The following is a 27,962-nucleotide window of genomic DNA, read 5'->3' as shown; positions in this document are numbered from 1 at the left end:
TGGCTCATGTTCAGGCTACTTTCCAGTGAGTACCCACCTGTATATGCCAGTGAATGGTGGTGTTCCTACCCAGAGGCAGGAATTTACATTTCCACAAATATGTGTATATATATGTGTGCATGTATATAGATATATATATTTATCTCTCTGATTTGCATCAAGGAATTGCAAATTTCTTAACCAAATGTTAATTTTCTCCTGTGGTGTAGCTGCAGGGAGTGTTTTAAGCAATAAATACTAATTGAGTTGAGAGTAGCTGCTATATCCAAACTACTTGAAAGGATGAAAGGCAATTTCCCTCCTAAGGAATCCAAAAATCACTTGGGATTGCAAGTCTACCAAAATTTCAAGCAGAAATGTACTAAAACCTTCAGAGGAGCCACATGCTTGCAGTTCCCCAGGCAATGACAAATACGCTTTGGCTTGGTTCTGAATCAAAGAAAAAGGTCTCAAAAAATATACTCAGTACAAAGACACTATTTCTAGTGCCAGAGCTATAGCTTTCCAAAAGATTCAGCTGCTATATCGTAGTAGGTGGTAGGTTAAAAGGATGCCTTCAGTAGTTGAGTTCCAGACCCTCTTTCTAGGCTGAAGACACCATGCTGTCTTTTGTTTTGTCTCCAGTTCCCAAAGTCTACACATTCGCAATCTGAACAAGTCTTGCAAAGCTATCAGCAAAGGAAACATTATACTGATTTATTTTTCATTTCTCTTCCTTTCTGATTTTCAAATTAAAAAGTTAAAAAGCCTTCAAGAGACATATCTCTTCCCATGTATACCTATTTTGACATTTGTTACCAATTAAAGTGTGACATTTTCTGTAATACAATATAATAACTACAGTCCTTTAATGAGTGTAATTAATTGAGTCTCAGAACATCCCTGTGAAATAGCCAAGATTTATTATTTTACAGGTGAGTGAGCTGAGGCACAGAGAAGTTAAGACCAAGAGAAAATAAGAAAAATACTCAGTGCAAACTCACCACAATAATTCTTACACAAGTGCTGATAAGTTTACATTTCTTGATACTAGCAGCTTATTACTTTCCAAGACATTCAGAATTGTTTGTTAGTTATGAATTGGAACTGGTTTTGGATAGTCTGTTAGGCTCTCCCCCTACCCCCCAACCTTATTTTGCTCCTTCCTTCAGAGTTCAGCGTATAGTTGAAAGTCTGTATTTCAGCATCTGAAGATGCCACACATAGATGACTTATGAAGGTCATTAAAGAAATAAAAATAATAAATTTCTGAAACTGGTTATGGTAGAGGTCCATAGTGGATTAATCAGCCTTACCTGTCACTTCTACAGCAGATTGGAACATTATCATGACATATTTTAGCAACAAAAAATCTATACTATGTCTAGCCTTACTATGGTTTATAAAACACGCCACTGAATGTTGTAAATAGGTAAAATAGTAAATACTGGCTAAATAGCACATAAAAATTAGAACAGTAAAGCATGGCATAGTAGATATAGCTGCCAAGGAAGCATTTTTTTAAAATTCTGACAGCATTCCAGGGCTAGAATTATTTTAATTTCTTCTTGTTTGCAAATTCTTCTTAGTTATATCTTTGGATAAGTGGCCTGATTTTTTAAAAACCGCTAGAACCCACAGACCTGCTCTTTAGGAGTGTTTCAGCATGTGGCACATATCTGGGGTTTGTGCCTGGCTTTTGAAGTCCTGGGTGTAGTTGTAGAATGCAACTGTAGACCTGTTAATGGTCATGGGAATTAAGGCAGAAATAGTTGAGAACTTGTTAAAAGTCTGCATGACAATCCATACTGTGTCAAAGAAAAGACACTTAAGCAAAGCAAAGCTCTGTCAGGACATTTTTCAGGGATTGTTTTTGGACTTTTCCCTTTCCAAACCACAGAAGCCTTGAAGAGTATGTCCCAAAAAAAACTGTTGGCATCACATGTCAGATTTCCAAAGTGATTGCCCAGGAGGTTTTTTTCATAAAACTGTCCTCTGGAGAAAGAAATAATATCCTCAATATAACTGGGCTGGCAACATAAACTAAAAATGGTAATCAAAGGATTAACAATGTCATATTCTGTAAAACAGACAAATTAATAGCATTAATTCATGTTTGTTCCAACTTAATTTTTGAGCATATTTTTATTTTTCTTTTTAAATTATTTTCCCATTTGTGTAGCACGATATTTATGAATCCATTTCAAAGGGGTTTTGTCACAGGGTTTTGACTCAAATCTCTGTAGGTGGCTCTTTAGCACAGAGCAGAGTTCATTTACAGAGCAGTTGTTTCAACATCTGCCACCACTCAGCAGGACAGGTGACCTATTTTGTATTTTGGATTTTGTAAAAGCCTTACAGTGCCATGTGGTCCTTTAGACATTGTGATCTGGTTCTAAAGATCATCCTTTTTAAGCTCCTTCTTTGTTGTGTACTTGTTTATTCAAGGCTTGAAATTTATACTTCCAACCAAACTACTAAGGGTTTAGTCAGCGCAAGTATAAGCCCAACACTTAGTTAAGAGAAACATGCCCTAAATCAATTCATGCTCATTGAAACCTCACTAATGAAGCACTTGGTGTGTCTAGTTTTCATTCTGATAGACATGTGTTCATGAAGTGATGTGTGTGTTCATGATGAAGTGAACCATGTGCTAACACAAGGTCCTGATGCACCTGCATCTTGGTTTCCCAGAAAGGACAAGATAGTACATGTCACTCCTACAGGCATGTGTCAGGGAAGAAGGCACAAAACATCTTTCAAGTTCTTGGCCATATTCTAAGTTTCTTTATAAACTGGTCCTTCTATACCAGTCCCTGGACCAGAACCTACAGGTAGTGCTAATTCTCTGAATCTCATACAGATGCAGTATTATTATTCTCAAACAGACATAGCAGAGCTTCTTTTTACTTATTTGTATATTTACATGGATGCTTCATCTCAGGTGGCTACATAACTCTTTCTTAATTCAAGCCTCCTTCCCCCACCTACACAGACACAGGATTTTAATCAGACTATTTCTGGTCTACTTACAGTGGACAAACAAGTGAACAAAAATTCACCCACCCAATTTCCTTGGTGGATTGCCAAAGATACATGAGACAGGAAAACATAAAAACACAGAACTCTCATGCCATGTAGTTGGACAGACAATTTGTCCTACCAGCATCAGAGGCTGATGATAATTAAATGCAAACCAAAAACAGGAAAGCAAGCTGGTAGGTACTGAACAGGAAAGAACAGTTCACCATGGCAAGTGTAATTATACTCTTAGGGTTTAATGTAAAAAAAATTGTAAATAACAGCTACTTCTGTATTGACTAGTGTGAACACAAAACAAAAATGGTTTTAATGTTCTGAACTTCTAGAAGTAGTGTATATTCCTGTCCCTGAGTTTCCGAAAGCATTTCTCACCCAGCACCGCCCTAGCATTTGTTAGGATCAAAGTGAAGGAGAAATTCCCATATGGTTTCTGTGTCTCAGACAGTTGACCAAGAAATCCCTGAAGAATCACACCAAGAAATATCTTGATATAAATTCAAAAAGGTGGAAAAAAGCATGATGTAGAGATAGAGGTCTTACGCACGTTTTTAGTCATTGATTCCAGCTGGAAATGACAGAAGAGGAAGAATAAATGTGGGAGATACCAAAGCAGGAAAAAGAAAGGAGAGAAAGGCCAACATACGCTACTTTATTTTAAACATTATCATTTAAGACAAAGTCCAGTCATAAGCCAGAAGAAAATGTTATTCACCAAGTAATTTGCGTGTTGCTGAAGAAAAGTTAGAACCCTTACAAAAGCTCTGAAATATTGTAAAACAAAGATGTCATTGGGACTCCTCAAATGCCATATGAGGACCTAAAAACATGAAAACAGTGATTCACTTCGTCTAGGAAAACCACAAAACCGTTCAGTTCCAATAATCTGCTTCCATTATTTATGGTGTTCATCAAATATAAATATGTTTTCCTATCTTCTGCTGATCAAATCTTGAAAATATTCAAGTCCACCGACAAAAATTAACTCCAAGCCTGAATCCACTGCCCCCACCATGATTAGGTGAGGTGATCTAGAAGGCTGCAAAAACAGGCTGGGGTCATGCCCCTGTACCAAGGACTTTTCACAAAGTAACTCTACAGCACACCTTCAGCAGATCACAGGTATCCTGGTGTATCCACTGTCAACAGCAGAGCTGCACAGACCTACCTGAGGGTCATGGGCACCCTGTTGCTCACCCTGCTTTCCACACCACAGGTGGACTTCACCACCAGCTCATGCTGCAAAAAGGTAGTCTTTAATCCATAGTTCACCTTGTCTTCCTCCCAAAGAAAACTTGTGGATTTGGGCAAATTAAAGCCACTGGCTGTTTGAATAAGTCCTCTGGGTGGGATGCCTGATATATCAGGTCTAATGAGGATTCAGCAGAGAATGTCTGCTCAACATAGGTTGAGCCAGTGACAATAGGAAACTAGAAGGCAAAACTTCAGAGATTAGTACTTGTTCATTCAGTGTCACCTGGAAGTCAACTGTGGGCCAGGTTGTGAACTCCATTATATGTACACATAATAATGTTTCCCATTAAGATGATGCTGGAATTAGGAAGGCATAAGAAGCAGGAAGGACTAGGTGTCTGAGCATGCATCACAAAAACTTGACCTACGGCAAAATTAACCTACTTTCATATTCAAGAGAAATTACATGAAATATCCACTAAATAAATTAAATATCCACTACAGGTAACAATGACTGCTGAAATATGTTGAATACAGTTAAGAAAAATGAGTTAGGAACATATGACAGAAACCTCATTCTCTTGAATTCCATGTTCTGGTGTAGATTCTTGCGCAAGTGGAAAATAACTGCAACAAGGCACCATTTTCATGCAGCATCTTCCAGCTTCTGTGAAAAGTACCAGACTTGTATAAGAGAGCTGAGCTTTAAAACATCTAACAGATTGTAGTCTTTGGAGTTGCCTTAGAGAGAGCAAAAAAAAGAAACAAAGCAGACATGCTAGCTAGAATAAGCTGAAAAGCATATAATAATGTTAGAAAACTATGAAAAAATATGTTGAAGTAACCCTCATGCTGTAAAGGTCGAGCCTTGTGTCACTGATGGGGAGGAGAGGTGCTTTAGCAAGGTGATCTGTGAGTTTTCATGATTAGTGATGCTTTCAACAGGAAAGGATTAACTGAGTAGCAAATAACTTGCTTTTCTTCTCTATGGAAAGAGATCATGTTTCTTATGGATTCGTTTCAAAATTAGTTAAGCTTGACCCATCATTTCTCTGTAGGGTTACTTCTTCCTTCATCTTCTAAAACACCTTATATCAAGTCCATTAAAAACCAAATTGAATATATAAATGAACTTGACACAGCCTTTCATACTAGTCATTTCTGTAATCAACAGACAGTTATTCCTATGATAAATTAATATTTTTATATTCACACAGTAAAAGGCTAAAATGGAAAAATAGACTATCCTATAAGAGAGGAATTTTGAAGCAAAAATAAAAAAAAAGGATTTCAGACAAAATAAAATCCTTAGGTTTAGAAAAATTTTTTAAAGATCTTTATCTTGGTATTCTGATATTCACCATTGCATTGAGTATCCCTGGCAAGTACATCTCTAAAGTACTGAGAAGATGTTGAGAATTTTCTTTTTCTTCATGTGTGATGCACTCATAAAAAGGCATATTTTTGCTATTTGGGGCATGTTTTAGGTTAAAATCCTACACCATGGAACTGATATAGTTGACTGTTGCAGGGGGTGAAACATCATTTTACTCCAAAACAAAGCCTCTCCAAATACTGTCTTTGTAAACATATTCCCACAATTGAAAGTAATGTAAAACTTTCCTCTGTAAGATAATGGGCATATTCCTCTAGTGTGTTCAAAACTAGTCAGTTTGCAAGCGAACTTTGTTACATAAAAGACATCAGTTTTACACAGAAAGGAAAACCAATTATGTGGTACACAATAAGCAAATAACAAAAATGGAAACAATTGCAGAAATTCAGGCCAATTGCTTCAAATTCAGGTTGTCGGAATAGTCAAAGCGGTATGCACAGACTTTTTAATTTACCTGAAATACAGCAAAACAGACATCAAAAGCACTTCTCTGAATTTAATATGATTCTCCTATTTCCTTTAAAGGTCCTTGTCAGACATAAGTCTGTACTCATTAACATGTAAGTTCTTGTGAACAAAACATTCAGAAAATCCTGCTGCTTTCACTTTGTAATATTATAAATTTTCTTGATGGGATCATTATTCAGTAATATTTGATGGCTAGTGAAACTCACACTAATGAGGGTATTTGAACTTTAGGTTTGGCTAATTAACCCTGCTTCAGTTGCAAAGTAGATTCAGAACAGAAATAGCAATTAAATGCTGAATTTACTTAACTTGCTAGAGAAATAGAAGCACATAAAGAAAACTCAGAAGAATGGTCAAGTGACTAGCATGTATAATCACAGAAATTACTGCTGAATTCTCCATTACTGTTCCCAAAATAATCTACCTATTTTGTATCTCTTAACAAGCATTTCCAAAATTACCTCATCATTGTAGGAAAAAACAAACAAACACATGGACACTCACAGTGGAAAGCAGCAGCTAAGGGAAGGATTTTAGGTTTCTTTCATGAAAGCATTGATCCAGACTACCATCAAAAACAGTTTTAGATTTCACCATCTGTGAAATGTAGGAGTTGTCTTTATAAGATCAGGAAAATTGCCTACAGCTGATACTACCAGCCATTACAAATTAATGCATTTGTCAGAAAAGAGTATTGATTTCCAAAGGCAGTAAACACCTGTCTGTACCAGTAGTTTCTGTGCAAAGGTGGTTATGCTGCTTTTCATTGCTTAAGGAGCTCTGTGAATCCCATGTTACTTTCTTAGAATTTCTTGGGTTTACTGCTGGCTATATTACCTGCATCTTTCTACTTTAGAATGTCTGTAACAAACCTTCATAGGTTGTGTTAGTCCTCTCGCCCCATTGTCCTAGGCATGGCTAAGATCTTTATGATCTTACTTTACTAACTCCTTTCAAGAAAAGGACCTGGCCCCCATCCCACTGCATCTAAATTCAGTTAAGGAAACAAGGAATGGCATGTTCAGTAATAACATAGGATTGAATGGCAGCAGAAAAAAGTTTTGTTCTAAATCAAGCTGAATATTCTTCCTGAGAGGACACTGCAATCAAAAAGTTACAGAAAGTACCTGAGAAAATTAGTGTCAAAGCTCAGATGATCAAATTGTGTGTTCATACGTATCTGAAGTATATATAAGAGCTTATGAAGTTCTAACAGAGCAATTCAGTATTTTAAACTAACCAAGTATAAAAATCAAGAGGCTCAGAAACAATTATTGTATGACACTAACATCTTGGTAAATTTACAATAGAGCTTCTGATTTTCTCCTGTAACTTCTTCTTCCAGGTTTTCCCAGGATTGAAATAAGATCTTTCCTTTTTTTCCTGCATACTGTCTTCCTCTTTCCCAGCATCTCCGCTGGCAATTTTACATTCTCTTTGCTGTTATACAAAGGTTGTATTGCCTTAACCACCACACCCTCCTGTAGCCTTTCTTTGCAGTCTAATTGAAGAAGCTCTGTAAGCTTGGTGAAAAGCCAGGCTGTCTGTTGATCTAACCAAAGCAGTGTGTTTACAGAAAAATGCAAGAGGCAGGATGCGCTGTGTTCAGAATTTGTACAGGCTCCAGTTTTATTTTCATTCCTCAGTGGCTTTATAGCATATGCTCAGGAGATGCAGAGAGCCAGGAGCACCATGGCTTGAATAGGAAGTATCTTATTTGTCATAGCCATATAAAACAGCCACATCAAAGTAAAAATTGGTATTAAAAAATATTTGCAAACAGATGAGAAATTAATACAAACACTGTCTTTGTCCCTGTGGCTTCTATTATGCTCCTTTATCATAATATCAGTGTCTTCTATTGGGGAAATGTTTCTTTTTTTATTAAAGAAATATGATATACCTTAGAGAAAAGAATGGGAAATGAACTGATATTCTAAAATCAAATGTCAGATCTTCCTCTATCTAAGCTTTCAGATGATTACAAAAGGCTTAGCTGCAAGCCAATTCTTATGCCAAGATACACACTGAAGCATTCCTATAGATTTACTATTTGAGCTGCACTATTATTCCTTTATACAATGTACATTGTCCAGAAAGAAATATTATTTGCAAACACCAGCTAAAAGAAACACTCAATATAGTTGCAAATCACCTGTGCATCTCTATAAGCATGCAAATACAATATTTGATTCCCAACATTTATTTGGTACAAGTATACTACAAAGGTTGCTTTTCTTTCCTTTCCTCCTCATCCCTCAGTTTTTTTCACACTTGGGAATTCAACAAGAGTCTAAAACAAAGTAAAACACATCTGACTTTGAGTCACTTGAGTAACAGCTATTAAAAGTTCTCACTATTATTTTCTTCTTTATTAATAAGAATTCAATCAAAGTAAAATGGTCTAAATTAATTCTTCATGAGCTCTATTTCTGTCATTTTTCTGCTGACACATGACAGCATTTCATGGCTAAAAAGATTTATTTCTCAGTATTTTTCCCAAACACTTTAAGTTAAAAAGAAAAACAGCATAGTCACAACACAGATGCTATTACTAGAATATTATAGGGTAAAATAATACAAGGGATTACCTCAGAAAATATCATATGTGAATGAAAATCATTTGCTACACTTGAATGGGAGACAGATTTTCCCCACCAGGTCAAGGTTTAATATCACCAGCTCAACACATGCCTGTGATAACTTTTTCTTCATTTGTAAGTGAAGATTTAGCAAATTAGATAAGCCCTTTGATCTACTTGATGTTATTGTGTAGATGTTTAAAGCTAAGCATTTCAGCCAAAAATTTCAAATATAAACTCGGTGGAAAAAAAAATTATTTTACAGATAATGACAGTACAGCTGAAACTTTTAAACACCTGTTATCTTATGTTGTCAGACATTATTCTATTTAAACATGCTTTTAAACAATGAGACATTTCCTGTTAAAAAAAATGTTAAAACATCATGCAGGAATATATAAGAAGAATTTGAAATTCAGTATCATCATGTAATATCATTAATAATCATAATCAGCTCTACTGAAATTTTTAGTTCAATACATGAGCTTTTTTGTATTCATCTTACACACATAGGCATTAGATGAGAGACAAGGGACAAAAATTGGAATGTGAGAAATTCTGACTGAACATAAGAATGAAGATTTCCCCTGTTAGGACTATGAAACACCAGAACAGGTTGTCCAGGGAGGTTGTGGAGTTTCCATTCTTGGAGATACTCAAAACTCAGGTGCATGAGGCCCCAAGAAGCCTGATCTCATTGGATATGCTGTGAGCTGGAGGAGGTTTTCTGGAGCTTCCCTGCAAATTGTATGATTCTGTAATTCATATAAAAACTGGTAGGTATACCTTAGAAAGAGGCTGAACACCCACACACTTTGAATCTTGTAAGTAGAACTTTGAGGAGGGTTTTCACAACAGAAATAATTTTTTAAAGAATTATTCATTAATTCTTCTCACTATTTATGAATTTTGACCTCTCCAGTGTAAAAAAAAAAATACTGTGTCAACAGCCTGATATATTAATTTATAAGATTGTATTTTATAGTATATTCATCTCTATTTAATAAAGTAGTTTTAAAAAGCAAAACAAAACAAATATGAGGTATCATTTAGTTAAAACTATTTTTAATGAACTTTCATTAAGTATTCACTTTTGGGTGATCCAAAATTCTTTTCATTTTCCATTTGTCTACTGACTTCAAAAAAGAAAAAAAAAGACAAACCTCCCTCCCCCAAACAACAAACCCCAAATACCTCATGCTTCCTTCTGATGCTATTTCTTGATACTCAGGTGATATGCCAGATAGATAAGTATTCAGCTCTTTCATCTTTTTTTTTTATCCCATTACCCAACAAGGTCTCATCGTCTAAAATATTTCCTTATAATTCATCTCCTAGTCTATGACTTTTCAGTATTGAATATAATCCCACTTTTACTACCCCAACACTCAAGATGATCATTGTGATAGTCTGATACTCTCTGATGTAACAGTGGCTCCTTACTTTAATATCAGCTGCAAAATTCATTATTACATTTTGATTTTTCTAGTGGCAGAAAAAATATAAGAGAAAATAAAAATTAGTCCCAAATCTCATCCTTTAAGTATTTCTGCCTGTAATCTCCCTCAGCATGTGACTTTCTGTGTTCTCCATACAGTACTGTCACAGCCCCTCTGAACCAGAATCTTAACCATTCTGCTGTTTTTTCTGAGTTTGGCTGGAGTGGAGTTAATTCTCTTCACAGTTGCCCAGTTGGGGCTGTGGTTTGGGTTTGTGCAGTGCTGATCAGACAGGGATGTTCAGGTTATTGCTGAGCAGTGCTTCCAGGGAGGCAAGGCCACCTCAGCTCCTCATCCCACAGCACCAGTGAGGAGGCTGGGGATGCACAAGGGGTTGGGGAGGGGGCACAGCCAGGACAGCTGACCCCAGCTGACCCAAGGGATATTCCATTCCATTCCATGTGGTGCCATGCTCAGCACTGAACCAGAGCAGAAGTGGCAGAAGTGGCCAGGGTGCCAGTGCTGAGGCCCTGGCTGAGCAATGGTCAACTAGTGCTCAGCAATTGCTTTCATTTTCATCATTTGTCTTCCTTGGGTTTTATATCTCTCTCTCTCTCTTCGTGATTTAGATTTTTACTACAATTTATTACTAATGTTGTTTTATTTCTGTTATTAAACTGTTCTTATCTCAACCCATGAGTTTTCTCACTTTTACCCTTTCAATTCTCTTGCACCCATCCTGCTGGGAGAGGTAGGGAGAGTAACCAAGTGGCTGTATGATGCATAGTTGCCAGCTGGGGTTGAACCATGACACTTCTTTTGTTCTAATTCCCATTTTCATCCATTTACATGATGTAATCAAAGATGTTTTATTGAACATTAGATAGCCGAGGTCCACCAGATTTCTTTTATCTAGGGAATCAGTCACAGAATAAACAAGAAATTACATTGATCTGCAATTGCTAAGCATATGTTGCATTTTATTTCATCACCAGCTGTTTCTAATCTTGTCACTTATGGTATTAAAACAGAAACCAAACAAAAAAAAGACTCACCACACAATTTACATAATTCTTGAGATTCCTCTAAGCAAAACAAAACAAACTCTAGGGTAAAAGGAGGTATCAATTAATCTCAGATCTCATATACGAATGAAACTTAATATGAAACAATGCATCCTTTTAAACATCCTCAATCTAAAAGTCAGAGCAGCAGCAGCTGCCCCATCCTAATTTATTTACCAAAACAAACAAACAAACAAACCCCATGGTAAATATGTACTAGCTAGCTGTGATACAGTTGACTTAGGTGTAAAGTTCAAAGACTTGCTGGAGAATATTCTACATCTAATATTATATTTAATAGATTCAGGACAAAAATAAACCACAATTATGAGTCACTAAATAGAAAAGTTACTTGCAGTTAAACATTATATAAGATTTCAGTTTCCTCAAAGACTCAAAAACCAGTATCATAAAGTTGAAAAAGTCATATATCAAATGAAAAAATATGGTGTGCTATTTATAACTGAATGGGCTTTGCTTAAAGATTTGATTAAAAATTCTAATTAGTTTTGCACTTCGTTATGAAAAAGTATGTAGAGAATAAGTCATAAAACCATAGAATGGCTTGAATTGGAAGGGACCTCAAAGACCATCTAGTTCCAACACTCCTGAATTGGGTGAGAGCACGTCTCACTAGGGGAGGCTCCTAAAAGCCCCATCCAACCTTGCCTTGAACACTGCCAGGGATCCACAACTTCTCTGAGCACCCTGTTCCAGTACCTCACCAGCCTCACAGTAAAGAATTTTTTGATAATACCTAATCTAAACTTACTTTCTTTCAGTTTGAACCCATTCCCCCTTGTCCTGTCACTCCACATTTTTGGAAAAAAGCCTCTCTCCATCTTCCTTGTAGGCTCCCTCCAGATACTGAAGGCTGCAATCGCATTATCCCAAAGGCTTCTTTTCTACAGAATGAAGCAATATACTGTAAGATGTTATGAAAAGTGGTAGGATAATAAGCCCTTTGAGATTAGCAAGTGTTGTTATTCTATTATTTCTGTAGAGTCTTATAATGATATTATCAGATTTCTAAAGTCCATACCTCTTGGGTGTATTCTCATGGCTGACAATCTTCACTGACTCCTTCTGCTACATGCTGTTCTCCCTCAGGTCAGAACTCCTCTAAGGCTCTCCCTGACTGGCTAACCCACCCCCTTTTATCCCAGTTATCTTCATTGGTTACAGCTGCAGCCCAATTAAGGACATCGCAGCTGCAGCCCATCAAGGGCAACCAGGACCTCTGGGGAAAAGCCTCTATACAGATATTCTAATACAATACATTTCCTCTACTATAAGCAAGTAGTGCCATTCTGATAATTCAATAACAAAACCCATCTGGGATGTAGAATCTCTCACCCTACATTAGTTAGCAGTCAGGTTAGAAATTCAGTTCTCTCAGAACTCTACATCTTTTTTCCCCATCCATTAAGCATAAAGCACAATCCTGTACCCTTTCCTGAACTATAGAATGGTCCAGATTAGACATTCTCTATCTAGATTCATTCCTATGCCTGAGCCACAGTCAGAAGAGACATTTGCCAGCTTAAAAGCATTATTTATCTAGATGTTCCCATTAGACTTGTCTCTGAGAAGATCCACTAGTCCTGCACTAGCAGTGCTCAGGCACTGATATCATCTCAAGAAACTTCCCTGGGCAATTCCGGTCTTGGGTTATTAATTTGGTTTATGGATGGATACCTATCTGTTAGAGAGAACTGTGGTAGATCAGTGATTTTCTGCCATCTGTGAACAGATGGATTGAAATTGGGGTGAGGGACCTCAACACATGAAATATCAGCCACCTGGGCCATAAAGTCATCTGCTCTCATAATGCCTAAAAATGACTCAGTGATGTCTTTGTAATATTTGCAGCTGGGAAGGATCCAAGTTTCAATCTTTCTTTTGGCTGACAATGTTGACACAGACTTCAAACCAGGCAGTGATTAAATCTTAGATGTCTGAGTTTGAAAACCCAGTATTGCTTTGAGCTGCATTTTAAACTACTAAGTATTCTTTCACCTCTTATGTAAGCAATCCACTTATAATAGCAGACCACTGTCTTGCAAGCAAAGCATTGCAATGGAATTATCTCAAACTGTCAATGTCTGTTTTAACACTTGCAAACATGATCCCAAATGTCTGGGGTGTCTCAAATATATATATTTTGTTACAAGCTTTAAGACTTAAATCTTGGATTTGTTGCTAGAACTAGATGCTGTAACCATAGTGATTACTTTCAGTTGCTAGACTTTGACTCTCCATGAAATGAAGAAGGAAAAGGCTTGGGGAGAGATTTAAACAGTTCACCCAGTATTGAACTGACACCTACTGCTGAATCTACATTGATACCATAGAAAATAGGTATCTTTATGACAAGCAATCTTTGCAGACAGAATTTGAAGACAGAATATGATTAAAAACTGACTGAAATCAGGATTAAAGAACAGGAATTTTTCCTGTAAATACAAAAAGGGAGAAATAAAAACACTGTTCTCACACAGAACACTAATCTTTAACATAACAGATATCCCCATCACAGAAAGGCTTTTCCCAAACATCAGATTGGTGAAATAGAAGAGGATATATGATAAAAAGCAAGTGCTGGGCAGGGACTAAGCTACCATGGTTGCTCCCCTGGAGCTGAGATGCAAAAGCATTATCCATGTCATTAAACTCTGGCAGCTACCATTGCAGCAGACCACAAATGGTACCTATTAAGTCTACTGAACTTCATTTTGCTGTAGCTAAAACCAAGCTATTCTCCCATCCTGTGCTCTTCACATTCTTAGTAGGATTACATTACCTATATACATATTTCTTACAGGAGCCACAAATGTCTTACTCATCTACAGCTATTTCACTGCTCAATATGCCGACATTTTTTGTCTGTTTTATCACATCTGTAATCCAGGGGAGACCCAAGGCTTAGCATTCATCTGGCTGTCTTAGAACAAGAGGGCTGTCATGCTAAGACTTGGTGACCATTTAAAGTCCTGTCTTCACTGTAGCCAGCATCCAATACTATATAAAAATGTACAAGAATTCTCTAACATAGAGAAGTGGAACAATCTTACCCCCCCCCAACATTATTTTCATTCTGACCCACAAAAGGGAAGTTATTTTGCCCTGCACCATGCTAATTTATATTCCTCCCAAGATTTATTTACAACACACTTTCGTAAGCCTGTTTTAACAAGTGCAAATTAGGTGTCACTTCTATCACTAAAAATAGCAAACTGAAAAGCATACCAGGGGAGTAATTTATATCACTCAAATTATGAAAAATTATAGGAGATCTCCCTGCAACAACACTGGTGAATGCTGGATATCTACTTCTGGTATTGTGCTCTAGGGTTCAGAGTGGCTGGAAAAGGAGGCAGGACTATCTGCTTCTGATGATCTGCTAACACCAATAGTTAGAGCAAGGTATTCAAGTCCCAGAGCCACTATCTGATTTTCTATCCTTTTCCAAATATAATGGACTATTGCATCTGGAAAGTTTGCTGTAGGGTATGTTAGGAAGTCAGTTTAGTGAAAGGAATGTACTAAAGTGAGAGCAAAGAAAGGCAGAGCTGTCCCTTGTTGTTTCCTAGACTCCATTCTCCACTCCACTCATTAGCTCTATAATTATTGTCTGAGAAGGGTTGATCTTCAGGGAACAGATGTTCATACTATCCTGAGACACCTTAAGATGTTGTAATTAGCTGAAAGCAAGCAGAAGGATAAATTATTTTTGTAGTTCACTTAATTTATTACTATACCCTAACAGATCTAAAAGCCATTCCTGCTATAAATAAGTGAAAAACTACAAAGCCATTCAGATAAAACATATCCATCTGGAGAGTCCTATGACTAGCCAGCATGTTTATCTCTTTGCATTCAGTGTCTACTGATGCAAACCCATTGGTTCTGTAATGATTTAATCAATGTTTATGTGATTAGGCAAATAACAGGAAAAATATGGAAAACGTTCATTTTACTAAACCCACTAAACTAGACTTCACCTACACCATATCATCAGGAACCTTAACTGAAGGCACTTGCCATATCACTTCAAAGATTTTCTTGCTGCACGGCATGGTGCTGCATCCTACTTTGCTGTAGCTTCACTTGTCTCATTACCTGTGAGGGCCTTAATTCTGCTTAGGAGCCATTAGCCAGAGCTATTTTATCATATTGAAGATCAGCAAGATTCACCACCATTACCACAAAGAAGAAATCCTTCCCATCAACTACATTGTTGCTCATACCAGGAACAATGGCATGACTTGGCCACCTCTGCCATGCACCAAAACTTCCAAACAACTGATCTCCTGTCCCAGGAGTTTCCCCTGGTCTGTTTCTCACTATCGCCCCTTTCTTGCTACAGATTCTTTGTAGGTGGCAAGAGGAAAAGAGTTATATCTGTCCCATAGGAGTGCTGCTTCACTGACACTGGTTTCCATTTGTGTCCACAAATACCTCATTTATGAACACTGTCTTCAGAATGGCCAAGCCTTCTGGACCTCTACACTTCATGGTGCTCTGATAACAGCACCTGTGATTAGCTCTGCAAGAAGTTAAACCAGTCCTACAAAAAGCTGTAGGTGAGAAAATACCACACTTCAGCTTTGAACAGTAGTGTCACAAGCCCAACCTTCACAGTTTGGCCAGCTGCATGTGGAACATCTCTGGCTAAATACAAGTCTATTTTAGTTTAAAATTAGTCTTACTACACAGTAGAGGCATTAAGAAACAGAAAAGCAGTCATATTTGTAGAAGGAGGAATAAATGCATAGGAACAATGCCTGTTTCACTATGAAAACACAGTGAATTTCCATTCCTGTCTTGGACTGAAATTGTCTAATTTGTGAAACAGTGAAAACTTACCAGTAACAAACAGCAGTTTGCTTCTAAATGGAAAAATATTCATGAGGACTTTTAGTTGACGCAGTTAAGGCTTTACAATGTCTCCAGAAATTAAAGCTTCAGAAGAAAATATTGCTTGGCCAACAACCCATGGATTTAAGGTCCCTCAGCCCTCAATAGTCCCTCTAGCATGTATCATATCAGTTGCAATAAATTCAGGACACACCAGATTTATGCCATCTGCATCAGTGATCATCAAGTACGGGTCACATAGTTTTTTTAACTTTATCCATTGTAGTTTGACACAGCTGTCTCTAGAAAGCACCAAGGGAAGTGAAACTGTGTGCAGAAGAACTGCTATGTGTACTTCTCCTGACCTTTCAAGATGGACCAAAAATGAATATTTCAGAAGCACAGGGACATGTAAAAAAACCCAGACAACAACTCAACAAACTAACTCCGTGCTTCTGCTAGCAAGGTTCCTTCTGCCCCTCTCAGAGGTTACCATGCTGGACAAACTTTACAACGACATCTGAATATTCTGTATAATCTCTATTGTTTCTTTTTTTTTTCCCAAGTTAATGAATGAGCAAACATAGCCGAGGTAATACTGAAACAGTTGATTGGCCGCTGGGCTCCTGCAGTATTTTAATACTGTGAAAACAGTAATAAACTTACCTAGCAAATATAAGAGAGCAGGTAGGCTATTAGATGCCAACCCATGAGATGCTTGGGTGTCCAGTCTTTTGAGAAGGGTTGGTGCAACCCTGGCAGTAGAACTGAGCTGCTTCTGTTGCTCTGACTTGACACTGTAGAACAGCTGTACACAGCCACCAAACCTGCTCTCAGCTGTAGCCCCACGCCTGACAGCACACTGCTAACCATTCTGGTTCACCCTGGCCTCCTCTGACTAGAAAACACGAAAATAGCCTTGACTGAGGAGAGTAGAACATGAGTCCTGTGATCTTTCACAAGATCCTTTCGTTTTTCCTGCCTTGTTCTTGGGACTGTAAATCCCACTCCAGAGCTGTAGTTTCACAGCTGCTCTGAGCTGCTCTGCAAAGCTGCTTTGGCTTTGTCCTTCACTCTTAGTTGTCCTTTCCTGCCACAGAACCAATGCTTGGATAGCCATTGGTGGTGGAGACAGGATCAAGGAATTTACCTACACAGAAAAACACCATGCAAAAATAGTAATGACAAACTTCATCTCTAATCTGTGTTCCTTCCACTTCCTAACTAGTTATTCAAATGTGTGTGGTCAGACAGAAAGGGATGGAAGTAGCAGTTGTCTTGGGCTTCACTGAGGTGGAAGCCTTCTGAAATTTCAGTCTCAGAGAGAGGTTTTACTGCCTTAAGCATTAAATAAAACTGATTTTGAGGTTTGCTTTATAAATAAAGTCATTTACATGAAGACACTCTCCCGGATTTTCAGTATATTGGCACCAATCCCAATATTTTGCACTAAGCTACTCAATTCCTCAGATAATTACTAATCCCATGTTCTCCTTAGTTACATATTTTGCAGAAAAGAGAGCCTGCACCTCCATATCCTAATAAGTACTCAAGAGTATTAATCAGATGCTTTCCAACTGACTGATGAGTTATTTGCTCTTTCATGGGGTTTTTTTCATCTCCTAAAATGTCTACACATACTATACAGTATTTTGAAATGTTGGTTCCCATGAGACTGGCAAAAGCACTGCATATGTAGGGTTTTAATCAGATTAATCATATTAAATTGGCCAGTGCCATTAATTACCCAACTGATTCTGCTGTCAAAATAAAAATAAAACAAAGTCCTTTACTATCAACACTCTGCATTCTGCTTTGCATTCTGCTCTGAGGATTTAGTGTCAACAATACATGCATTTAAAGGCAGTCGGATTCCCTGCAAAAGCCGAAAGCAAATTTTCCTCAGAGAGCCTACATCAGTGTTGTATACTCACCAGCTGTGATGTTAAATTATCATGTAAGCAGCTTAATAATATTTAAATTATGCAGCTCATGAGAAATCGCATGAAGGGCTTTTCCTCAAGCTGCCTTTTGTTGAAACATCCCCGATGAAAAGCTAGTATTTACAGCACATTTGGTTTGCAGTGATCCCAAGATGACAGAATTCAAGATCTGGAGGATAGCTGAGACAGTGAGCAGTGGAGTTAAGACTCAGGACATCAGGACAGTAGAATTTGGCTTATTTGGGTAATTGCTAAGTAAAATTTCCCAGCAAGCAACCATCAAGCAGAGAGATGAGGCTGAATTTTTAAGAAAACCAGGAACAATCCACTGTTTCATGCAAGAAGGCCAGAATTTTATTAGCAGAACTGCCAGGTTTAGACGGAAGCCCCTCCACGAACTAAAACACAGATGGGAGCATACAGGAAGAGGAAACAAGGCAACAGAGCTGGCAAGGAAACTAGAAAGAAGAATTACTGGTCAGATGGCTGGAAATGAGAGGAAATGGAGCTGCCCTCTATGTGAGAAAACAGCTGGAATACTTGGAGCTATGCCTCGGGATGGATCAGAAGCCAAACAGCAGTTTATGGATCAAGATTAGCAGACAAACCAATATTGTTTGGCCTTGTATTGTGGGTATCTACTATAGACATCCTGGCCAGGAAGAAAATGCAGATGAGACTTTCTTCCAACAACTGGAAGAAGTCTTATGTGCACAGGTCCTGTTCCTCATGGGACACTAACCACTGCTGTATCTGCCAGAAGGATGATACAGGAGGGCTCAGGAAATCTAGAAGACTTCTTGAACACACTGATGACAGCTTCCTGGTAACTGAGAAGCTAACAAGAAAACATGATCTGCTAGACCTTGTAGTTACAAGAATAAAAAATTTGACTGAGATAAGAAAGTCAGAGGCAGCCTTAGTTGCAATGAATATGAAATGGTAGAATTCAGGAATCTGGGAGGAGAGAAAAACAACAAAAAGCAGGATCACAGCCCTGGATTTCAGGAGAGCAGCTAAGGCTGCCTCTGACTTTCATGTTTCAAATTCTCTTTCAATCTCAATGAGACCCTTCCAACCTAAATGAGTCTTTGATTCTGTGAAGCATAAAAATATTGTTTCGAATCCTAGTTGGACATGACAGTAAAAAGAAACAGGGCAACAAGAAAGGCTTCTCTAGTTACATTAATTGTAAAACGAAGATGCATACAACATGGGTCAAAAGATAATTAGGAGTTCACTGATAAGAATTTCAAAACTGCTGCCAGCCCTGGTGAAAAACATGTGTCATTGAGAAGGTCTCTGGTGGTATGAAAAACAGCAAACATTATACCCATCTCTAGGTCCAGCGAGGAAACTCAGAATTCAGCAGGTGGAAAACTCATGGATTAAGCAGCAGCTGAATACAAGCCACAAAGTGCACTTTCATTGTGTAGACTGTATGCTAAGTGACAATGCCAGGGATATGGGCAGCACAGAGGGAATTTACTACCCTCCCATATTCTGTAATGGCACAGCTGCACTTTCAACAGTGTCTCCCATTTCTTTCCTGATACTGAGGAACTGAAAAGGATCTAGTGAAGAGGTATCAATGTGGCCAGGGCCTTGAGCACAAGCACAAACCTCTCAGGAAAGACATTGGAGCTTGCCTTGCTTCAGTTGGCAAGGAGAAAAGCCAAAGGAAAACCTCATGGCAGCCTTTAATGTCCTGAAGGGAAGATTGCAATAAAACCACTTTCAGTAGTGGCAGATGAAATAATGAAGGGCAGCAACTACTAACTTCACTTAAGGACAGTCAGAGTAGATGTCAGGAAAGATTTACCATAAAGGTAGTGCTGCACTAGAAGAGTCTGCCCACAGATGTTGTGGAATTCCCATTCTTGAGGGTCTTCAAGATTTTCTAGACAAATCAATATCTCAACCTTACACAGGTTGGTGACAGTCCTGCTTCTGACAGGAGATTGGACTAGAAATTCCCAGAGGATTTTGCAACCAGCACTGTCACTAATACCCTTAGTGTTATCCACTCTAAGTGCAAAATACCTCTGCCTTGGCTGTCATTATAAAGGAGAAATGTCATGGTGTTCCTCTATCCCTGGTTTCCAAATATAGCACAAAATGTGAATATCAGTCTGACTTATGATTTGTGGGTTAGAATCCTGTAAAGCAGTCAAGGTGCCAAAAATATACAGAAAAAATATCTCTGGCCACATAAGTCATCATAATCATGACCATTTTATAGAACACTATTCAACCATAAGTCTAATGAACAATGAAACAACATTGTCCTGAGCATTTAGGGAAATAAGAAAATAGTAGTTACATACAAAGCTACAGAGCAACCAACCAATTAAAAAATTAATTTAAAAAAACACCAAAAATACCCACTCACACCATAAAAACCCCAGTAAGGTATACACAAGTTTAAAGATCTGGCAGCAGCTATGTAATTGCTGTTTCTATTCCAGGTAGAGACACTGACTCATCACATGTCACTTTGACCTCCATCTGCTTCACTCAAAACTAAAGAGACTTGATATAGTAGATTGACAGTTGAGAACCAGGCAGGAGGAATCAAATAGAATTCAATCACCAGACCCATAGAAGTAGAAATAACTCCTGCTCCTAAATGGGTAAAAAATAAATTTTATAAATATATAAAGGTATTAAAAAAAACAGTTGCTGTTTTTATAAGGTTAGCCCAACCTCCTACTAAGATATATGTATCTTCCCTCCTACATTGTTAAGCATCTTCTGGAGCCAAAGAGTCTAGCTATGGTTGGCTGTCCTTATTTCTGATTTCTTACTTTAAAGTTTTACCGAGCTCTTAGCAGTGTGTCATCCTCCTTAGTTACACAGCATGCTCTGTAATACTCATAGTTCACCTCTGCTGTGCTAGATGGAAATTGCAAAGGAAAAAAATAATCAAGTGTTTCAGCAATAGCCATTGATAGAAAACAGGCTGCTTTCCAATTATCTTGCTTATAGGTGGCAAGGAAAGTGGTGTTTAATTAATTCTTCACTCTTCTACAATGTTTTTCCTTAATGGGAACTTGAAAGTGCTGCACCCTCCCAATTATCTTTGGCTTAGTTTGCTTTAGTCCTCACATGACGTTCCATGTGATAGACCCTCAGAGCTCATCTATGCCCAAGTCATGAGCCAGTCCTCCAGTCAGTAGAAAGCCATCTAAATACAGTCCACACAGGAAGATGGGAAGTACAGTTTTCACGTAATGCCCAGTCCTACTCCTTTGATGTTTCATCTCTAGGCTGGATGAAACAAAATTAAAAAATCACAGAATCATTTAGGTTGGAAAAGACCTCTGAGGTCACATTTTCCAACCTTTGACTGATCATCACCTTGTCAACCAGACCAAGGCACTAAGTGCCACATCGGGTTGCTTCTTGAACACCTCCAGGGATGGTGACCCCCCCACCTTGCAGCACAGTCCTTTCCAATGTTTAACAATCCTTTCTGTGAAGAAAATCCTCCTGATGTCCAACCTGAACCTCCGTGGTTCTTCCCATGTTGCTTACTGGGTGAAAAGACTGTCTACTTCCTTTCGGGTAGTTGTAGAGAGAGAGATAAGGTCCCACCAAGACTCCTTTTCTCCAGATTAAACAACCCCAGGTCCCTCAGCTGCTCCTCCTACGACTTACTCTCGAGACCCTTCAACAGTTTTGTTGCCCTTCTCTGGAAATGCTCCAGCACCTCAATGTCTTTCTTGCTGTGAGGGGCTTAAAACTGATCACAGCACTTAAAGGTGCAGCCTCACCGACTGAGTACAGGAGGACAATCACTGTCCTGATTCTGCTGGCCACACTAGACTTGATACAGGCCAGGATGCCACTGGCCTTCTTGGCCACTTGGGCACAGCTGGCTCATGTTCAGCTGCTGTCACCAGCATCCCCAGGTCCTTTTCTGCAGGGCCACTTTCCAACCACTCTGCCCCCAGCCTGTAGCACAGCCTAGGGCTGTTTAACCAAAGCATAGGATCTGGCATTTGGCCTAACAAGACCTCACACAACTTTTTCTCCTACAAAAGTCTCACATCTATAAACAATCTGTAATTTTCTGGTGGAAAACATGATCTCTGCAAAACTGAAGTTTGCTGTGTGAAAATTCTGATCCTGTTAAAGAACACCAAACAGCTCCTGTGTGGAAAATAGAAGGGGGTTATCCTGTTGTCATGGAGTCCTGGCTTTCTCTTCCATTTTCCCTAACATAAGTGTAGCTCACAAGAACCATGGCCTCCTGTGAACCAGGCCAGGGAATACTGAATAATTTGAGTACATGCTCCCTCTCCCATCTTCCCACTAATTTGGATAGAAGAGGAGAAACTGGGTAACATATGCTGCGTCAGTCTTCATTGAAAACATCCACAGGAACCCTGAACTGTGTCCTTAGAAAGAAAGGCAAGTACCAATGGTCCAGTACTGTGCCCCCTAATTCCCTGGCTTCCTTGCTTGGCTGGACTGGAGACTTAATAAAGAGGTCCATCTCCCCTAACATTCTTAGAAAAGAATATGAGTAGAACCAGTATATTCTTCCTCCTTAGTTTTAGCTAAAATTTTTTCCACTAATTTCTGTGCAGTATCTAGAATTGAGCATCAGGGGCAGGCAAGAGGTGGGGAAGAACCAAAAACAGCCTGCAAAGAAACAAGCAAAAAAAACCCCAACACAAAGCACACGCAAATTCCAAACATAAACCCAAAATCCCACATCACCATTTGTGTCCTCTTATCATAAAATAGCTCTTCTGCAGGTGAGGATATAGAGCTTCCCTTGGAGTTCCAAAGTAGGAAAATTAACTTGCTGAACAACTAACAGCTGCTTCTGATACATTAGCACAATTTTTTACAATTTGCAAATTTATATATTCGTCATTCTTTCAAAACTCTGCCCTTCCTATCCTTGTATCAGATAAACATGGAAAATGCTCTTACCCAATTAATAAGTGTTTACAGTCACAGCAAGATTTTCATATATTGCTTTTCTGCATTTATGGCATTATTGTTGTCAATATTTATATTCTGATTATCACTCCATATTTAATTTTAAATTGCAATTCCAGTTACATTTGTCTTGATTGTTATAAGGTATCTGATTTTCATTGCATCTCATTTTCTGTGAGGCTGACAGATACTGTATTAGTGGGTGGTTCCCAAGGATAAAATTTAAATTCAAGATTATTTGGGTGTACAGTGTTTGTCCCAGAACTACCAATATACACTGCTGTCTATTAGAAGTATGACTTGGTGCACTTCATGTATTCATTTTGCTGCACAGTGCCTTCATGTGCAAACTCATGTAGACAGCTAATGTCTGATTGACCTGGAACAGCTAAATATTCACAAAATAGTATTTGATTTGCTAACTTTTGCTAATAACTGCATCCACATTATTTACTTTTTGCTGTTAAGACTTTCAGAGTGTGCTTTGATATTCAGTTATTACTTAAATATATCACAATGTGTTAACGTGCTGTTCAGTTCATTGAATGATAACAGAGCTTAGATTAAGGCCACCTTGGAAAAGGGAAAAACACAAGGTCCTTTACACCACCAAGCTGAACATTGCGTATGAAAAGATTCCCTATTTTCTCCTTAAAATATGGACTTAGTAAAAGAAGAAACAACTAACAGTACAGCAGACATGTGAACTCATCTTTTATTCTGCCAGAATCCATAATTCAGCTGATAAACACAGTGAAGTTCTAGTTCTGTGTCTCTCAGAAGGTTAGATTATAATATAGCAATGTATTCCACATTATATTCTGCTGTAGTGAATTGGTAAATCACAGAGTAGAAATTACCATCAAATCCAAATTCTTCAGTTATTTTAATGTATCTCTTCTAGTTTCAGAGATCTACAGAGGAAAGGAAAGGAAAAAAATGTGTTCTTGCCCTTACATTATCTATTTTTGTTCCACCAAAAAAATTTAAAAATAGGAGAAAAAATAGAATTAAAAAAGGAATTATTATTGTATGGTAACTCTTCTGTCTATTCCTTACTGGCACTCTAAATTGTTCATCTGACCTCAAGTACAATATACTTCAATGGTCCATTCATTTTCTTTACTGAGAAATTTATACTGTGAGGCTTGGTGCCAGTATTTATCTATTAGGTTTCTTAAATTCAGACTATGAAATATCTTTCAATTTTGAGTAAAATAGACTAGTTTCTCTTATATTTTCACAGAACTTCTCTTAACTAGGACTAGCATGTATTTTTCTTAGCAACCTAATGCACTTTATTAAAGCACTGGTAAAGATTTACTTATAAGTTATAGTACACATCTGCATACACACATTTACAAATTTCTAGTTTGATACAAAGAAATAAGAAATTTGCATAATTACTAAGGGAAAAAGATCTCATACTAGTAAATCAAATTTGTTCATGTAAAAAGGGAAAGTAGATCAGATGCATAAACAGCACTATTAAATCTACTGAAATATCATGATTTTTCAGCAGAATTACAGATTTTTTTAATTACGAAAAGTAAAGTTCAGAAAAAAAACTGTTCAGTGTGTTTCTATAAAACAAATCATTTGAAAGAACAGTTAGCTGCAGAAACAGATTCTCTTTTTTAATTTTACATTGGGCTCTGCTTCTTAAACTCATGAATAGAATTTTTTAAATATGAAAGTTAAATACAGTGTGATTTATTTTCATATCTAGACTTATGCTTGAGATCTTGGGAAGCTTTCATAAGAAGCTAAAAAAATTCTGCAGCCAATTACCACTACAGATGTGACAGATTCAGAAATTATTCATATAGTCTAGAATTTGAAAGCACAAAATCCCCAGCAAATTTTACAGGGTAGAAGACAAGTAGTCCTTAAATCCTCACTTCACTCACACCACTGTACTATATAAAAAATAATACAAGAACCTCCAAGATGTGGCTAGCCATATGGTTTGCCAACATTTAATACTTCACAGATGAGAGATAAGAAGGGTAAGGCTGTATTCCATTAAAAAACAATTAGAAATTTTATAAGTACAAAATTGGGGTTGTTATAGTGCAGCTGTAATTTGCTTTTCATTAAAACAGTCTTTGACTATGCTTTTTAAAATATGAACTTACTGCAACAGGGACTCTCACAATCGTGATATCAGACTATTTTTCTTATTTAAATACCAAATGAGTAATACCTCCACGTACTGAGGAATGGAAAAAAAAAAATAGATAATTTGCTTAGTTAGGAAACCCTGAGATTCCTTTAGGATGAAGCTCAGATTTTTTTTCCCCATTAACACTTGCAGGCTTGCCACATACTTCTCCATAGTACAGCACAATTGCAGACCAGAGGATCACTCTCTCTACTGTGGTGTTGCCAACAGCAGCATTTTGTGTAAAGCACAAATGTTGGATGAAACAAATTTTTTTTAACAGACTATGATGCTAAAAATAGCAACTCAACTTCTTCTAGTAGTCATAGCCAAGAGACAGAATTTCTTTATCTCTCACATCCTTTAAGATCTCTTGTAGCTTACTGTGGCTATTCTTCTCCTGATTGAGTTTTGAGAACCATTGCATAGACACCATTCTCAATTGTTTGGTTTTCTATAGAACAGCATAACAATTCCACAAAAGCAGCCTTAAGGCCTAGGGAAAATATAAAGAAAGGCAAGAAGGAGAAAAGATAGTTATGTATAATCAGAATTTCGGTTCCATCTGTGCTGCAGGCTACATAGGCTCTGCTGGATCAGGCAGAAGAGGATAGCAGGTGCAGCACTGAGGGTTTGAATTTTATCAGTCATCTATGAAAGCTTTTCTATCTAAAGAGATTTTAAATATGGCAGGTTAGGAAGCAGATAAAATGTATGAAAACTGCACCAGAATAGTGGTGGGGGCTTATGGGGTATTTGTGGTGTTTGGTGGGGGTTTTGTTTTGTTCTTTCATGTTTGGCTGATTTTTGGTTTTGTTTTTAATTTTTTGATTTCTCTCATCCAATTCCCAACTGGTTTTTGTATATGTGTAAGAGTAAGGGTAAACTTCTCTTTAACTGATGCTTCTAACCCACCTCTATTCAAGTTTTACATTCAAAAACTTGCCTCCTTAGTATTCCTGCTCCTCTGTACCCTTATTTAAATTAAATTACCTACTCAGCAAAATGCAGCATATATCTCACTGCATTACTTTGTAGTTCCAGGCTTGACCAGCATGGTGTGAAAAGGAAAGATGTTCTGACCCCCTCCTAGTGACCCAGGCCAGCAAAAAAACTGAACAAACCTTCAGCATACAGCCTCTTGTGTCTGTTGTGGGTAACAACCAATTTGCAGGCCTGAAAAGGGACGTATCTACAAAATCCTTGCGAATCTGGGGTCTGTGTTCACAGTGGATGTAATTATCCTATTGTATATAACCACTGATCCTCAATCATGATATTTCATCCATAAAGAAAAAGCCCAAAGAAAACTACTGGCCCAGGACAAGGAAAAGCAGTATTTTTATTAACAACTTCCACTGGCAAGTCTGTATTATAGCTCTGTTGAATGTGACTTTTCAGGTAGAAAGTCTTTTTGAAAAGTAACTCTGCTTTGATTTCATGCAATGATACAGTCTTAAGAAGCCACTATAGATGAAGAGCACAAATTGTATCAGACAGCTTTTATGCTGCTTCTTCAAGAATTAGAGTCCGGGCTAGGATTTGTGACAATGACAGAGGTAAGGTTTTCTATCACATAAAAGAAAATCTTACTCCTGACCAGACCAATTTTTTCAGTAATAGCTATGATTTGGATGCACTTCTACCATAAAAACATGTGACAAAGTGGCCTGTCACATGAAAACAGGGCTGGGGGAGGAGATGAGGAAGAGAGAAACTAATAGTCCACATAGTGCTGTTCCACTCATCTTTTAAGAGCTCCATGAGCTACAAAGTACATGGGTTTTTCCACTTGAAAAAATTGACTACCCTTAAAATCATCCATTTCCCAGAAAGATATATACAAGAGAGTAAATCAGACTATAAGCCTTTAGAAAATTTCTTTTCAGACAAAATGAAAGCTGAAAGGCTGCATAAATGGTGTTTCACTGGAGTTATAACATGATAGCCAAGTTGTTGACTTTCTGTACAGCAAAATCCAGTTGGCAAGGACAGAAAGCACTGCATTTCCCATTCTGAGACAAGATATGCCTGGCTATCTGGAGTCATTACATCTGGCAACTCCAGCAGAGGCAGAATGGGAAGTTATCCATTATGTTCTGAGCTTGTATTTGCTCTTTCTGAGGAAGGCTAGGCCTTTCTGGATTGTGGGGAGAATCTTTCAGGGTGAAAGGAGGGAATATCAGAAGGAGGGAATATCAGAAAAATATCCTAAGTGCTATGCAATGCTATTTGGCTGAGCTCAGCTAAACATACACATTTAAAAAAAGAAAAATTAGAAACCAAGTTTGATCCACAGACCGGAGACCCAAAAGTGCCATTTATTCCCTCTGGGTCAAGAGATCATAAAAGCCTGGTGTAGTCACTGCCACTGGTAAGTGTCAAGTTTGACACTAATATGAACAAGCCAAGATTCATGATCATGCCTAATGGCAACAATGCCTTGATGATCCTTAAATTTCCTATTGCTACTGATATTCAGTTACTGAGATTCATCCAAAACTAAACTTCTGGTCAGTCAATCAGTATGAAAATACAAAAAGCCCTTCTTGTTTCTTCCCTAGGACTACACCTTGACCATGTACTTTCAGCAGTCCTGGAGGGATAAAAGGCTCTCTTATTCTGGAATACCTTTGAACTTAACTCTGGACAACAGAGTGGCCGACCAGCTCTGGGTGCCGGACACGTATTTCCAAAATGACAAGAAATCATTTGTCCATGGGGTGACCGTGAAAAATCGAATGATCCGACTCCATCCAGATGGGACAGTCCTTTATGGCCTACGGTATGTTGGGCATTTTAATCTGTCTGTGCTGGCAGAAGTGCTGGTAGAATCAGTGCCACTTTCCTGTGCTTCTTTCCTGGTTTCTCATGTATG

The 27,962-nt window shown here is 37.9% G+C and overlaps 1 protein-coding gene across 5 annotated transcripts in view; it reads left to right on the top strand.

Moving 5' to 3' along the window:
- The window catches only part of GABRB1 (gamma-aminobutyric acid type A receptor subunit beta1), a 127,281-nt gene that overhangs the window by 34,296 nt on the left and 65,023 nt on the right, over positions 1 to 27,962 (top strand). For all 5 annotated transcript variants that reach the window (XR_013182123.1, XR_013182122.1, XR_013182125.1 and 2 more), the window contains exon 4: positions 27,649 to 27,869. Coding sequence is in view for 2 of the 5 variants with exons in the window: in XM_077177564.1 (XP_077033679.1) it covers positions 27,649 to 27,869 (221 nt within the window). In the remaining 3 variants the exon portion in view is untranslated. The remainder of the gene's footprint in view (positions 1 to 27,648; positions 27,870 to 27,962) is intronic.

This window comes from Agelaius phoeniceus, chromosome 4, assembly GCF_051311805.1.
Source record: "Agelaius phoeniceus isolate bAgePho1 chromosome 4, bAgePho1.hap1, whole genome shotgun sequence".
Lineage (NCBI taxonomy): Eukaryota > Metazoa > Chordata > Aves > Passeriformes > Icteridae > Agelaius > Agelaius phoeniceus.
Note: the sequence above shows the minus strand (reverse complement) of the source record. Positions and strands in the feature narration are given on the sequence as shown.